Source organism: Ictidomys tridecemlineatus, unplaced genomic scaffold (genome assembly GCF_052094955.1).
Source record: "Ictidomys tridecemlineatus isolate mIctTri1 unplaced genomic scaffold, mIctTri1.hap1 Scaffold_63, whole genome shotgun sequence".
NCBI classification, from domain to species: domain Eukaryota; kingdom Metazoa; phylum Chordata; class Mammalia; order Rodentia; family Sciuridae; genus Ictidomys; species Ictidomys tridecemlineatus.
In genome coordinates, this window is record NW_027524348.1 from 390,383 (window position 1) to 406,466 (window position 16,084).

At 34.7% G+C, this 16,084-nt stretch overlaps 1 protein-coding gene across 1 annotated transcript in view; it reads left to right on the plus strand.

The window, feature by feature from the left end:
• The window catches only part of LOC144374243 (uncharacterized), a 138,955-nt gene that overhangs the window by 96,670 nt on the left and 26,201 nt on the right, over positions 1 to 16,084 (plus strand). The window contains exon 7 of the mRNA XM_078037165.1: positions 5,309 to 5,344. Within this exon, the coding sequence (XP_077893291.1) occupies positions 5,309 to 5,344 (36 nt within the window). The remainder of the gene's footprint in view (positions 1 to 5,308; positions 5,345 to 16,084) is intronic.

Consider the following 16,084-nt stretch of genomic DNA (forward strand, 5'->3'; position numbering starts at 1 on the left):
GAGCTACCAACCAAATTATTGTCTCTTCCTGAAATCCCACCTGAAGTTCTATCTCTGTGGATATTCCCACAACAATCAGTTCTGGTTTTGTTTTGTTTTGTTTTGTTTTTTTCTAATTTAGCTCATGTTATTCTTTGCCACTGTTGCCAACATTTGCTCTCTGACCTCCTCCCCCCAAATCCTCAACTCCATTTTTTCATTTTCTAATCTTAGTCATTCTTCAATCCAGTGAAAACTGAATTTAGAAATCATTTCACTGGGGCAACCTTTCATCCTCCTCTGGATTGGTTAGGTCATCTACTCTTTGCTCCAGCAGAGCTCCTTGGAATTCATTTCACAATCCTTTTTGTGGTTTACTAAAATTTCCAATTTTTTATTGGACATACAGCTCATGTAAAAAGAAAAAACAAAACAAAAACAGCTAGACTGTTTTATTCCCATCATCAGTACAAGGTCCTAGCATATAGTTAGAAGGTAATAAATATTGAATTTATCCCTTTAGTAAATGAAGAATCTAAGTATTTTTTTACTCTTGAACTGTTTCATATTCTCATTGAATGAATAAAATTGTTCGTGTATTGTGCATTTGCTTATCACATTTTCTGTATGTACACAGTGAAATGGAATCTCCCTAACAAGGCAGTTTTTTCCTGTCCTGGATTTTTTTCTTTTTCTTTCTTTCTTTTTTTTTTTTAGTTGTATATGGACTCAATGCCTTTATTTGTTTTTATGTGGTGCTAGGATAAAACCCAGTGCCTCACATTCGCAAGACAAGTCCTCAACCCCTGAGCTACAACTCCAGCCCCTCCTGTCCTGGATTTTAAAATAGAATAAGAAAATGTTTTTCAATAAATAATTTTTTAATCATATATACAGTATAACAAGGTCAGGGATTGTAATCACATTGTTCTGTTTTGTCTCCTCGGCTCCCTAAATCCCTGATTCCAGAACATCCCTGATCCATATTTGGTGCTCAATTAAGTTTCTATGGAATAAGTGAATGAATGATATCAATAAATCATCACATTCATTTTGTATCTCTACATATGCTTTATTAGCACATCTATTACAATTAGTTACCCAGCATATTTGAAATAATCACAAACAAAGCATATTTATATCTGATATCTTCCCAATATTTCCCCATCTGTGACTTATCCTATAGAAATTTTTCTCTGTGAATCAGTCAACTTATGAAGCTAGGAGTATACTTAAGACATAGTTGGGGGCAGAGGCACACACCTGTAATCCCAGGGGCTTGGGAGGCTGTGACAGGAGGATTGCAAGTTCAAAGCCAGCCTCAGCAAAAGGGAGGCACTAAGCAACTCAGTGAGACCCTCCTGTCTCTACATAAAATACAAAATAGGACTTAGGATGTGTTTCAGTGGTCAAGTGCCCCTGAGTTCAATCCCAGGTACCCCACCCCCACAAAAAAAAGACATAGTTGGAGGGTTTTTTCCTACTTTAATCCCATATTTATTTTCACTTTGGGAGAGGAGGATTATAAACACATATTATTTCCATGACTTGCAGCATTATCCTTTAAAATGTTGAACTTACGAATGTCTTCCAGCAGTTGCCTTGCCATTTAAAAGTTATAAAAATTCCAGGAGATTTCACAGTTCTAAATCTTTAAAAAGAGAAAAAAAAATATCACTTTTAGTTGTCCATCAAATGAAACTTCTCAGATCTCCCAAGGAAACCAGCCCTTCAGAAAGTTGCCCTTTTATCTCCAGCCACTTACTTTGAGAACTAAATCTAGTCTTTTTTGTCATATAGTGGATTATCTAACCACTTTTCATTAAAACACTGGTAAAAAAAAAAACTACAATTAAAACAAGCAACTTCCTATTATTTACAAATTTACTCTATGACCTGTTGTCGAAATGAAATGAGCCAATAATTCCTTTCTTATTCTAACAAAAAGAACATGGCAGTAGAATTGAGGAAGCCCCAAATTCACTTCCCGTCTACTTGCTTCAGCATTCTCACCTACCAAACGGAAATAATAATATTTGCCCATGCCAATAATATTTGCCTATAGTTTTTTAAGGCAAAAACAAGATGAGAGAAGGAACTTTGTGAAGCCAAAATTGCTTTTATGCATTCAAAGGTCTTATTACACAAAATGTTGCAAACCTACTTTGTTAGTGTTGATGGCTTTCAGAATCTGTTCTGTAGAAATAGAAATAAGTTTTGTTTTATTAGCCACATTTATTTCACTTCCCCTTTGGAACTCAATTGGATGTTAATGCTTGGGAAGAAAAGGAGTATCATTGTACAGAAAGACAGGATTCAGAGTCTTCGCCTTCTTCTTCTTTTTTTTTTTTTTTAACTCAAACAACCCTAAAGAGAGAAGTAGAAGAAGATCTTAGAAGATGGAAAAGTATACCCTGTTCATGGATAGTCAGAACTAACATTATCAAAATGACGATATTACCAAAAGTTCTCTATAGGTTTAATGCAATGCCAATCAAAATCCTAACGGCATTTCTTGTAGAAATAGATAAAGGAATCATGAAATTCATATGGAAAAATAAAAGACCAAGAATAGCAAAAGCAATTCTAAGCAGAAAGTGTGAATCAGGTGGTATAGCGATTTCAGATTTCAAACTATATTACAGAGCAATAGTGACAAAAACAGCATGGTACTGGTACAAAAACAGGCGGGTGGACCAATGGTATAGAATAGAGGACACAGAGACTAATCCACAAAGTTACAACTAACTATCTTATATTTGATAAAGGGGCTAAAAGCATGCAATGGAGGAAGGATAGCATCTTCAACAAATGGTGTTGGGAAAACTGGAAATCCATATGCAACAAAATGAAACTGAATCTCTTTCTCTCGCCATGCACAAAAGTTAACTCAAAATGGATCAAGGAGCTTGATATCAAATCAGAGACTCTGTGTCTGATAGAAGAAAAAGTTGGCTCCGATCTACATATTGTGGCGTTGGGCTCCAAATTCCTTAATAGGACACCCATAGCACAAGAGTTAATAACAAGAATCAACAAATGGGACTTACTTAAACTAAAAAGTTTTTTCTCAGCAAGAGAAACAATAAGAGAGGTAAATAGGAAGCCTACATCCTGGGAACAAATTTTTACTCCTCACACTTCAGATAGAGCCCTAATATCCAGAGTATACAAAGAACTCAAAAAATTAGACAATAAGATAACAAATAACCCAATCAACAAATGGGCCAAGGACCTGAACAGACACTTCTCAGAGGAGGATATACAATCAATCAACAAGTACATGAAAAAATGCTCACAATCTCTAGATATCTTTGCCTTCTTTGTTTAGCCACATTTTAATTTTTTCCTTAGGTAATAGCAATTACAGATGTCCAAGAAACTCATATATATTCTTTCCTCAACAAGCTAATTTACTGTTTTATTCTCCTTCCTAAGTTTTCCTTTTTTCCTTCCTAGATGTTTTTTTTCTTCATTTTGATCCTTGACTTCTGATCTGTTTAAAAAAAAAATCTTTTTAAGATTTGTTCATCATTTCCCCCAAATATGTATTGAGCACATCCTATGGCCAGGTACTGAATAAAAGCACAGAATCTGCTCATATGCAGCTGGCTGTCTAAAGGAAGGGTAGACACTGAATACACAAAAACCATAAGCAGGCAGCTACAAAGTAAGCTGGGCTGACGTGAACAGAGAGTGACCCTACACAGTCAAATGTGTGTGTGAGGGGCGTCCGCCTAGGCTGGTCAGTGAAGGGTTCTTTGAGGCAAAGCCATTTAAGCCCAGATCTGAAGAAAGAGACGGTGCCACATAGAAAGAAGGACGAGGAAATGAGGGAGGGGGACAATTGCCCCATGCCCAGAGGCCTGAGGCCTATCTCCATCTCTAAAAGAGATTGATGAGCAGCTTCTGGAATCTAGAACAAGCAAACAGACCCCTAGAGCTGCACGAGCATTTATATAGACAAGTCAGCTGTGGACATCCTGAGATGTGCTTCCTCCTGTGGCTCTCTCTTTTCTTGACAATCTCAGACAACTAAGTTTTCTCCTTATCTTTGTCCTCCTAGCATGTTCATGGAACAGAGGGTTAAAAGGAGTTTGAACATGTAGGCCCTTGGCTGACCTCATCCCCAGTTATCCTCCATACTCTTCTCTGCATGAGCCCCTCTGCTTATTTATAATGCAGCAGCTTTAGAAGCAAATGTAGGGCCCCTGTATGAAGTCTGGATTGAACATGGTGCCTTTTAAAACACCGGATTCTTTCTCGAGACTTTGTCTCAGAGCTTTACTTGTGTCCCCATCACCCACAAGTCATCCATCATCCTGTAACTTCCCAGTTACCGAGTTACAGTGAAATAAGTGGAAAGCTGAGAAAAGCATGCTGGGTTGCGACTGTGACAGAGCTTCATGAGGAAAACAAAAGGATCTGCTGATCTGCTGCAAGGCTTTTCCAGCTCGACATCATTAACCCTTTGACTTCATCTGCTGAACCTTGACTTTCCAAAAACTAAAGGGCCAGAGAGCTCCCTGTAAATGATGGCCACTGACATTAATAAACTAGAGAAATAGAGAAAACAGAACATTCCAGATCCCTAAATTGTAATTTTATTGCTCCAGAATGGGTTTTTTTAGCACTGTATCAAGGGAGGAAGAGGTTCACATTTCTATCATTGTACTTGCTTCAAGGAATATAATCCTGATAGAGTTTGCATTCAAGGTCAAGCCGTGTTTGTAGAAAGTGCATTGTTTATCTTAGACATCATTGCCATCTTAATTGCTGATGTCCTAGGACAAAGTCTCATTAAGCATGTTAGGTCTGTCAGTCATGGAATCCCTTTGAGTGTCCATGTCAATAACAGCTCTCTGGGTGTGTGCAGTGTTTCCTCTTTCCATAACTTGTGGTATAACCTCTCATGGGTTTCATTTTAGGGTGACCCTGGATCATCTGCTGTAGGAATTAAGGTAACTATAGGCATGCAAGTGTTTGTGCCACAGGGATCACAGTTTTGATTTTTTAAGCCTCTACTTTCTCTCCCCTTTTACCAACATTGACGGTTATTGTTCTGTTCCTGTTTACCTCGATAATCAGCTTCCAAACACAACAGAGATATTTGTGAAAAATACAGTGAAGTTTAAATAAGTGGGCTTGACTTCTCTTCCCTTTCTGAATGGTTTTATGAAATGTGGATTTACATTAAATCAGTATACTTGTGATCAAGACTTGTGATCAAGAAGGAGCTTGGGCCATCTCTGTGAAAGTGCCCAGAGGTCTAAAGTTTTTAGAATATTCTTGTAAGACTCTCTTTTCACCTTTGGTTTCCTTTGTCCAGGGAGAACCTAGAGAATCTGGTCGTCCAGGGCAAAAGGTAATATCTCTATCTCCAGTGTGTTCTTTGTATAATTATGATTAATTACATAACATGAAAATGATTATTGCAAAATGATGTAGTGTTCATGCTTTGCATACAGAGTGTTATTGGTTGGTGTGCGTTTTATTTTATTTTTCTATTTTTTTGTGTGTGTTGCTGAGAATTGACCCCAGAGTGAGCCTTTTGCATGCTAAGCAAGTGCTCTACCACTGAGCTACATGCTAAGCCTCATTTTGCATTTTAAACAGTCTTGATGCTAATCATTGCAAAACGTGAAAACAAATCTGTCCTTGTAAAAGGATGTTTTATGAACTAAAATCTACATATACTCAGCTGTCTGAAACTAACAAAGATCTGTTGGGTTGGACTCCACAACTTATCTTGCATGTTTAAAGGTAATCTGCATGTGTCTTTCTTTCATGAGAAGAAATGAGTGTTTACTAAACTGACTTAACAGAGAGTGCTGGACAGATCTTTAAAATTGATACTCCTTTTCTGTTCATTGCCAGTACTTTTCTTCTGACATTTTTTATGCAACTCTACCTATGTCTTTCTTATTGTGTTAGCAAACTAAATTTTTTAAAAACTAAAATTTAATTAGAGACACTAGCCACATAAATGTAACTAACTATAGCTTGGATTATCATTTGTGTTTCACTTGAGCAACACATTAAAGAAGACACAGTGACTATGTTTAGATTCATATTCTCCTTTGAGTCTGAGGCAGGAAACAAGTGTTAGCAGTTTATCGTCTGAGCATCTGGATATCAGTGCCCAGTGTACTTGGATTTCAGATAACAAATGGATGTAGCTAACAAGAAAATGTGAATTCCACATTAAGCAAAATCTCTTAAGATCATTTCTCTGCCTTTGTCCATCAGTAGCTGATGTGGTAGCAAAAAAAAAAAAAGAAACAAAAATATATAATTTACCTAATTAGTAGAAAGGGAAAGAAAGAATAAATTCCATTATAGTAGTTTGGAACTTTAAGGCATGGCAAATCATGGTTTTGCTATGTCTCAAACATTCTTAAAGTCATTGAGAGAGCTTTATTTTTAAAAAGAACTTAGGGTGGAAGTAATTTATGAAAAGATCTCTCGTATTCTTTTAACATTTCTCTAATTTAAAGACATATTTTTCTTTTGAAACTAAGAATCTTAGAGTAATGATTCATCAGGCCCAGTTCCAGGTAAAGTTGAGGCTTTTCCAAAGAGCCCAAAGGAACTCGGCAAATTTTACTGTTTAATTCCTATTCTTCTGATCTTTATTTTAAAAATTTGGAGTTAGTGATACAGTCTGCTTTGTTTTGAAAAGGCAATTAATCTTCTCAGATGATCTAATTTTAGGTCCCTTAGTCTTTACAAATTAAAGTCTATGTTTCAGTTGTTCTACAAATCTGTGATTTGCTCAAAGAAATGTCTGCAAGATTCTTGTGTCTCTAAAATACAAGCCAAAAGAAACTCTGCTATAATATTGTATAGGGTTCACTTTTTTCAGAGTGTAAGAACCAAATTGATCTTCAATTTCTTCATAAAACATTGCCTTATCATGATTAATTAGAAATCAAATTTAGACTGATTCTGGAAGCTTTTAGGTTTACACATAGAAACATTGGATTTCCTTTGCATTTTATTAAAAAATCAGTTTGGGGTTACATTGGAAAAGGGTAGATTCATTTAAAATCTTACAACCCTTCTTAGATAATATGTGTCCTGAAATGACCAAATTCTACCCTTTGATACAATCTCACTTTCCCAATATGACTTCTGTATCTGATATCGGCAATTGGCAATGCTTATCCCAAGGTTGATTTAAAAGTAAATATTTACATGCTTGGTGCTCAGGTTAAAATGAGTACAGAGTCAGTTCTAGAGATCTTCCATGGCATTTTTCTCACATTGCAAAACTGTGAGTTCAATGGCACTAATGCCCCTAAATTATAAGGCATTCCCAGAAAAGTTAAAATTGTCATGACACAGCATAAGCCCAGCAGGAAGCCTACTGTGTGACATCTAGATCCATATTCATAATGGAGGAATTATTTCATTGGATTTTTTTTTCTTTGATAGCTTCAACAGTGGAATGTGTGATTGGCATGTGAGTTGGAGTGTGCATAGGCTTGTAGAGTGAGTGTGTAGATTTGTAAAATAGGCATTGCATTTCATCACAGAGCTCTTTCCTACCTAATGTCTCTACAGCTTTTTAAAGCATATGTTTTTATTGTAAAATCAAGTCACTTGATTTCCCATCAGAAGGGATCTCACCCCAGAATTCTACCTAGAAGCCTAGGGCCCTGTTTCAGGGAAGAGTAGGGAAACAGAGTCCCCCCATTGTGAGGGTCTCTCAATGGAGAGTAAAAGGGAAAACAAGAATAGAATCAAAAGGACAAGATTTATGTGTAAAGACTAATCTTTTGAACAAGTATTTTGAGAATGAAATAACAAATTAATTCTTAATTCTGACCCACCAGCTACATGTCTAAGAACTCAGAGAAAGAAGCCTCTGAGCCAAGGCATAGACAAGATGGAGAAGTTTGCTATCCCTTAGTTGGAAGATGAGCTTTCATAGTTTAAAGATGGAGAATTATACAGGAAGAAATGTATTCCTAAAAATGTCAAGAGATAGTCCACAAAGGATAATGTTAAATATATTCTTTCATATGTGAGCTAGTTACACAAAGTAAATATAAATTTGGAAAGGTCAGTTTATAAAAATTCAAGACTGTGGAGTATGAGATTCAAAAATATATTTTACTAAAAAGGATATTTTCTACCTACCACACATACATATATACATTTAATATGATGTAGAGAAAGGCTGAATGCTCAAGTCTCAATGTATTTAATCTACATTAAGAGATATATTTCATGATGTTTTATACATCTTTCTTATTATTAGAAAATAAGAGTATGTGTTCGTTTATTATATATGTTCATTTACTATACTTTTAATGGAGTATAATTCTTATTAAAAAATTGTGTTATTACCTATATATATTACCACCACTGTTTCAGGTACAATGTATCCAAAATGAATTTTGGGGAGATTTTTCTAAAACAATGCATAGTTTTACTGGTTATACATTCTACTGCAATTAAATATTATCAACTATCTTATGCTTTGTTTTTTTAAAGTAAAAGAGTCTTCAGCAGAATGTGTATACAAGCTTTTCCTAGCGGAGCCTCTTAAATGTAATGGTGGAAGGGAAAGAGAAAAGAAAATCAAATGTATAATGTAACTCTGTCAAGTTTAATCTATCAGACAAGTAGTCTTTGGAATAACAAGTTCCTAATAATCATTTTCTCTTTTCTGGCTTAATCTCATTTTAGTCTTATTCATAATGCAAACTTTTATTTATGTAGTTTTGGACTGAATAGTTTTTCTTTTGCATTCCTGAAAAACCTTAAACCCAAACCATAAAGAAAATCATTGTCTTTTTTTTTTGGTCTAAATCCCACAGTTTAATAAACAGTATCTGAAATCCTTTCATAATAAGGCTAGAGAAAATTATGGCTCTTCATAACTTGAATGTATTAATATTCAAAATGGAAAATCTGGTTGTGCTTGTTAGAGTTATCTTGAAATGAGTATTCTTAAAGGAATGAGATACTAATTCTCCCACTTTATTAATGTTCCTCTGTAATTTTGAATGATTTTTGTCCCACTGACTGGCTGTTATGTAATGGATTCTTTTATCTTCAGATGTTATTTCCACAAATCATAGTTATCATTCCCAACTCAGGGCAGACTTTTTATTTGTTCCTGTCGTTCCTTTATGCTTCTTTATTGGAATTCAGGAGATTTTCTAAGCAATGTAATCTCTTGCCACTATACTTTGTGCTTACAATAATGTAGACAATTCTGTGAAAATGAGAAGGTTTAGCCTGACTCCAGTATGCTCACGCAATATGTACCACTTAATCTCAGACCTGTATTCAGGAACAGCTGCATGGTACCATTAGCCCTAAGCTGCTAAGCACGGTTTCCCCAACTCAACAATTGTCAGAACTACAGACCAGAGTTAAGTACAATCTCAACCATTTATTTATCCTCTCATCGTTCAGGAATGGAAAGGAAATATTACAATACTTTTAAGTGAGCAATACTTTTAATGTATATTACTGTGATGTGACCATCTGTTCATACAGCCAACTCTTGATTATCTGAGGTGAGAGTCCTGGAATAGGAGGCATTATTTAAGTGCATGCATAATCGCCATTTCTGCAAACAGCTCCAGCAAACCGTTTACCAAAGAGTGAAACATATAGCTGTTCCTCTTCCTTTTACTCCTCATTCTTACCTTCTGATAGAAATGCTAAATAGCAGTAAACTACATGAAGAGGGGAAAATCCTGAAAAATCTGCAAAAGGATCACCCAATCCTTGAATCAAGAGTTGACTGAACTACACCATCTCATTAGACTTCTTGAACCTAAACAGGTTTTTTTTAAATACATATTTATATATGCCAAAAGTATGCAGCTGGGAACGTTTGCCATGTTTTTCTCCATATACTGTGACTGAGCAAATATCATTCTATAATGCTGTATGATTTTCCTGTGTAGGCTGAACCAGGGCTTCCTGGGCTTCCTGGACTTCCAGGGATAAAGGTAAATACTGCACTGATAGTCTTGATTTTATAGAACTGTAATTATCAGAGTCCCCCAAATAGGGGGAAAATGAACACTAAAAAGTATAATGCTGTTCTTTACTCTACAACCATCTCAACCAATTAAGTTTTTTAAATTAAGAATTGAGCACGGGGATTTAAAGTTTGCCATTGCTCTCTGAACTATGTTTTTCACTATTTAACCTATCATTCCCCTTACATAATTGTAAATGCCACTTTACTTCAAAACATAAATTCTGTAAAGTCTAGAATGCCTCTTTACCTTCACATTTTAAGTTCATTCTTAAGATCCTATCAGATTTTGACCAGAATTGAAGTCTTTACATCCCTATAAATCAAACATTTAGGCAGCTGTTTTTATGATTCACCCACTATAATAATCCCTCTAAAATGTTTGGACTCCTACTTCCTGTCAATAATTCTCTGTGCAAAGTACAAATCAAATTGTTTAAAAGTTTTCATGTAGCAATTGACAAGATGTAAAGCTCTGATCCCTTAGTTGTAGTGACTCCTTTAAAATCAGCTTATTAAAAAAAAATCTATTTTAGAACTATTTGATAGAAGAGCATGATGCCAGCATGTTTTTCCTTACATGGTTCTGTTCCAAAGGTTTAGCATGCATTAGTCCAAACCAAAATTATTATTTCTACTTTCAGTGTGAGGGTTCTGTATACTATATTATGAACATTCTGCTTAGAGTTTATAAAATAAAAAAAAATATTATTTTAGATTAGATGGAATTTTTGAACTCCAAGAGATCATGTGGCATAATATGTAATATTTTATGAGTCTAGTGTCTCTTCTAGTTGGCACTCAAATTTTGGTTTTGGTTTCTTTTTTGATGTGTCCAGATTAGTATCCAGAAAGTTCAGATGTCCTTTTCATATATGTAAAGGTATATTAAAGAAGTCTTTGATTTCTTCAGTGAAAAATCCTCTGACAACAGTTTACCCAAAAAGTTAAATTCACTTCCTTATCATTTTGTATTTAGCAAAAATAAGTTCATAAATTAATATGCAATTTCATATTGCAGAGTTAATTTATGGTAGTTCTTTACAGCCTTCCATTCATTAAAAATGACAGATTTTTATAAATGATTATAAGATCATAAATTTTTGGATAGATTTAAGAAACTGATAGTTGATATTAATTAAAAAGAACCTGGTAGCATTATAAATCATTATAAAGGCATTAAAAGGAGGAGCATTTGGAAGGGGCAGGCAGAGCCCCTTCAGCAAGTGCTCTGGGTTAGCAGGGCTGTGCTGCTAGCATGGCTCGTCTGACAGGAGTCTTGGTGCATTGAAATCCAGTTGTCCCTTCTTCTGAGCTTGCAACACATTCTGGGTAAAAGAAAGAACATGAGAATAAAGGATTCTTTTTTTTCCCTCCAAAGTAAAATATATATACATATTTATTGTATACAATTACCCATGTTAATATATTATATATAAATGTGTATATACATATACATTTATACACACATATGTATGTATGTATGTATATGATCTTTATTACTACTATTTGATATAACTATTTTAATGTTATATTTCTATCATGAACCATATTCCAATGGACCTTTGGCATTTCCCTAGTCATTTGAAGACTAGTATGAATGTTTTGAACTTTTTCAGATTGGGATGGTAGTTGGTGATTTGCTACCTCCAGTAAATTGCATTTACAAGGTCACAGGAAATTGCTAGCCATACTAATTCTGATATTTTCTTTGTTTTTCTATCCCTTGCTAGTAACTATAGTAAGAAGCTATTACTCAACAAAAACTATTTTTATTATTCACTAGAGATTTTTTTAAATGTATTTATCAAGTACCATTTGGGTGACTATTCCGTGTTTGATTTAAATCCCAGGTTCTGTTTCTGTTTTAATAATTTTGTCTTCTCCCTCTAATTCAAATGAGAGGTATACTTGCCTTAAAATGTAGTAAGTGCCAAGTGTAAATAAGTAATTTTGAAAAGTAGACACTTTAAGAACACATTAAGGTCATTAGTATTTACTAGATATTAATAAATGTTGAATTAAAAAAGTATAATCTTATGATACAGTTTCATTAACTTGGGCTGTTCTTTATTCCTTTAATTTACCTTACCCCTAATTAGAACAGTTAACCATGATTTCATAGTTTAAAAGAGTAATAGGATTTCAAAGATGAAACCATTATGTATGAATATAGAATGTGTGGTAGCAGGAACATTAGTCATAATCTTGCTAGACTTGTGTGTTTATTTATGCTTTGGAAATACTTCCTATTGCTATTCATCTCCTTCTTATCTGCTTGTACTACAGAGGGCATGTAAATGCCATCCGTTATTTCTAAGACATTGAGGAAACCAGCCATGACATACCAGAGAAGCTTTGATTCACCACCTGTTGCTCTCGGGGAATGTTTGGAAACTTAATGAGCATCCACATGCCTTCCACAGCTCTCAGGAAATGAGCAAAGTACCTAAATACAGACAGCAGACTCATCCATCTAGCACCTCAAGGTCCCACTCAGAGGAAAGTGCTAACATCATAGGCATACAGTGTAAAAGTCACTAAGAGCAGGCGTAACTTAATTTCCAACTTCTCTTAAGCTTCCTGTACAAGTATTTGAAAGTCTTCTTACCATGTGGAAGACATTTGGAATTCCTATTTCATGCATTCATGGTTCATATAGTGTCAAGATGTTCAGCTGGGAAAATTAAATTAAGTACAATGTACCATGCACACATCTATCTTCTGGAATAAGACTTGAGCTCAGAAAATTAGTTGTATGAAAAAGTCTTCAAATATTTTAAAGGGTAAAATTTAGTCACTAGCTTTTCAAATATCAAAGGATAAGATTCTAAATACCAAAGTTTTTGTTTCATTCCCTACACATATTTTTTTTCATGTAAATACATGGCTCACCCCTTCATATGGTTACATTTCTCCAGTAATTAAGTAGCATAGACCAGCAACTTCAGAACAAACAACCAGTGTGCAGATCCTGGTTCTCCCCCTTACCAGTGTATGATCTGGGGAAAGTTCTGTAATCTCTCTAAGCTTTACATTTCCTTTTAAGATGCAAATCATCATTGATGACAATACAGAAAACTGTGAGAATTAAATGAATTAATATATGTACAGCTCTGAAAGTATCACCAAGCACATAGTAAATGCAATATAAATGTTGGCTATTGTTATTTTTCTTGGGGAAATGGGGAACAATGACTGTGTATCTATCTGTTCTATATGATATTTTGTCATGTGAATAATATTAACCTATAGAATACACAGCCATTTATATTCTATGCTAATAGATGTAAACTGAAAACTCCTTTGCAGTGATAGGTTAACATGACCTTCAGAGCAGTAAGGCACACAATTTCTACTAACACATGATGTCATACCACTACCCTTTCTTATTAGTGAAGTGTATTCTAGAAATAAGGAACAAAAGGGCACAGGACTCAAGGGATAAGACATGACACTATCAAAGTTCCCCCCTGACACTGTTCACAGGTAGAGCAAATATAAAACTTGACACATACTGTAATGATGAAAATACTTCAGTGATGCTCAACCCAAGGTATTGTTCACAAATACTGATTTTTGATGCTTACTTTTTTCCTTTCAGCATATACTACCAGTTTATCTCACCCAGGAAGTCAATTATGGGGGAAAATTATATATATATACATATACATATACATATATATGGCAAGGGAGATATAATACATTTTTTAAAATGACATCAAATCAGAAAAACAAATCATTTAGTGGCAATGAAATTTTTACAGTGTATCAGCCCTCTAAGCTTGATGGTTTTACTCTGGCTTCCACATCAGTGACAATTTGACATTTAGATCAAGACCTTGAGGACTGGGGGCGGGGGGGGGGGGTCTGAGACAGTCACTAACTCTTTATACCATGTCATATGAAATCAACTTTGACATGAAAGCATATGAAATCTAACTTTGACAGGTGGCAGAAACATTCACTTTGGCATTCTTAAGTATAGTGCTCAGTAATCTAAACAGAAATGTATTTTCTAAATCCACTGAAGGCAAGGATCCTTCCTTTAAAACATTAAAAAATAGCAGAGGAAAATTTTGAAAGTTCTATAGGATATGGAGTGAATTCCTAGAAGAGAAAAAAAAGAAAAAGAATACTAGTTAAAATAATAACATTGAGTTATTGCTACTTACAATTACTTTCTGCTTGCACAAAGTTCATCTGAGAAGTTGAGTAATTTAGAGTCCAATTAGGAAACTCATACAACCAGAAATCAAAGATTTTTAGCAGCATAATGAAACCTTCACTAAACACACTGAATGTGCTTTCATGATGTAATCCTGTTTTAAGAAACAAAAAGTTATATTTTCTGGGTTTTAAATAAATATGCTATTATAGTTCATTTCTGACAAAGCCACCAGGATATTTTAATTTATACTCAAATTTGATCCTTAAGGGAAATAAGTATTTTAAGGACAGATTCTACTTCCTCATTTTTTTTCTCAATAATTTTATAAATCAATCATTGCTCCAACTGGATGCCTAGAGGTTCTTATTACAACAAATGTTATTGCTGTAATCCTCACAAGCAGGTATCATGCTGACTTGAATTCTAATTAGCCTTTAAGCAAGAAGACTATTGTTTGGTTAATGCATTCAATGTCAAGACACATTAATCAAAATTATTGGTGATGCTTTTAGCACCCAGGCAACTCAGTACATATATGTCAAGCCCCGTTGGACTATTTTTTGGGCAATGAAAATAAAGTTGGATCTGCTTGGGAATAATAAATATCATGGAAAATCTGACTTGATTTAAGCTGGTATATTACAGAATTTTTCAGACAGGTTAAAAAATAATATTTTTTGATGGATATGGTAAATTCTTCTTGTAGCTTTCTATGTGTACATATTATCAACTAATAAAAGAAAAGGGAGACAGAAATAGAGATATACCCTAATGAAATACCCTAACTCACAATGAAACTATTTTTTGGTATGGACATAGAATTTTTAAAATACGGTACATATTAGTTACTGTGACTTACATTCACTGAGTTTAATACTACAAGGTGAAAGTAGTGGCTGCCCAGTTGGTTAGCTGTAGTTGATAAGACCAGTGTGAAACCAATAGGCCTTCCATGATTGGTCACATGAAGAGGCATCTCTAATTTCACTAATGTTTTAGGTTGTTGTTTTGTTTTGTGTTGTGTTTTAGACTTGGTTTGGTATTTTTACACATCTTGGCTATTAAAATTAGACTTGATTCAAATTAACACCCTGTGTCAAATCATCTTATTTCTTGCTGCTACTCCCAACAGTTGACTATCAGGCCTCTGTTGTGCATCAGCCTAAGTTAAGAGCATTTCCTCTGCTCTACCTTAACACCAGTTTAGATGCCAAAATCATAGCTACCTCATTATTCATCTTTTCTACCTGCTCAGCCCAAGGAAGTATGCTAATCTTGGTACTGAGACCTATTTTTTTAAGTGATTGATAGATAAAAACTCATGAAATAACTCGAGAAGAAATTAGGTGCAATATCCAGAACAAGACAGAAAGTTAGACCAAATTTTCTTTTATTTGGAATTTCCTGCCATATTAGTCCAATTGCACTAAAACCAGCAGAACTGAGATTTCTGATTCTCTGAGAGTCACTTAGTTATCTGTTAACATGTGGCTGAAGTAGCAGAACAGAGTATCATCTGTTCATTGTGGCTTAGGAATTAAAATTTTAGTTGTGTTAATGGTTCTGATAAATAATGTATATCTTTTATTCCCAGTTTGGTTAAATCAGTTCTCTGCTTACTTAGAGTTAGATAATATATTGTTTATATTTTTGTTTGATCCAAGAATAAATTCAACTGGACTTTTCCTGGACCATAAAACAGCAACATAAAAAGGAAGCAGATTAAATCTGGATTCCATGGTTATGGTAATGGAGAGAGGAACAGAAATCCTTAAGATGGAGAAGTTCCTTTCCACTTCTTCTCCCCCCTCTTCTCCTCTTTCACCTACCTTCCCTACATTCCTCCACTGCTCCTTCTCCTCTTCCTTCTCCCCTCTTTTTTCTGTTCTCTCCCCTTTTAGTTGGATGTGAAGTTTGCAAGCAAA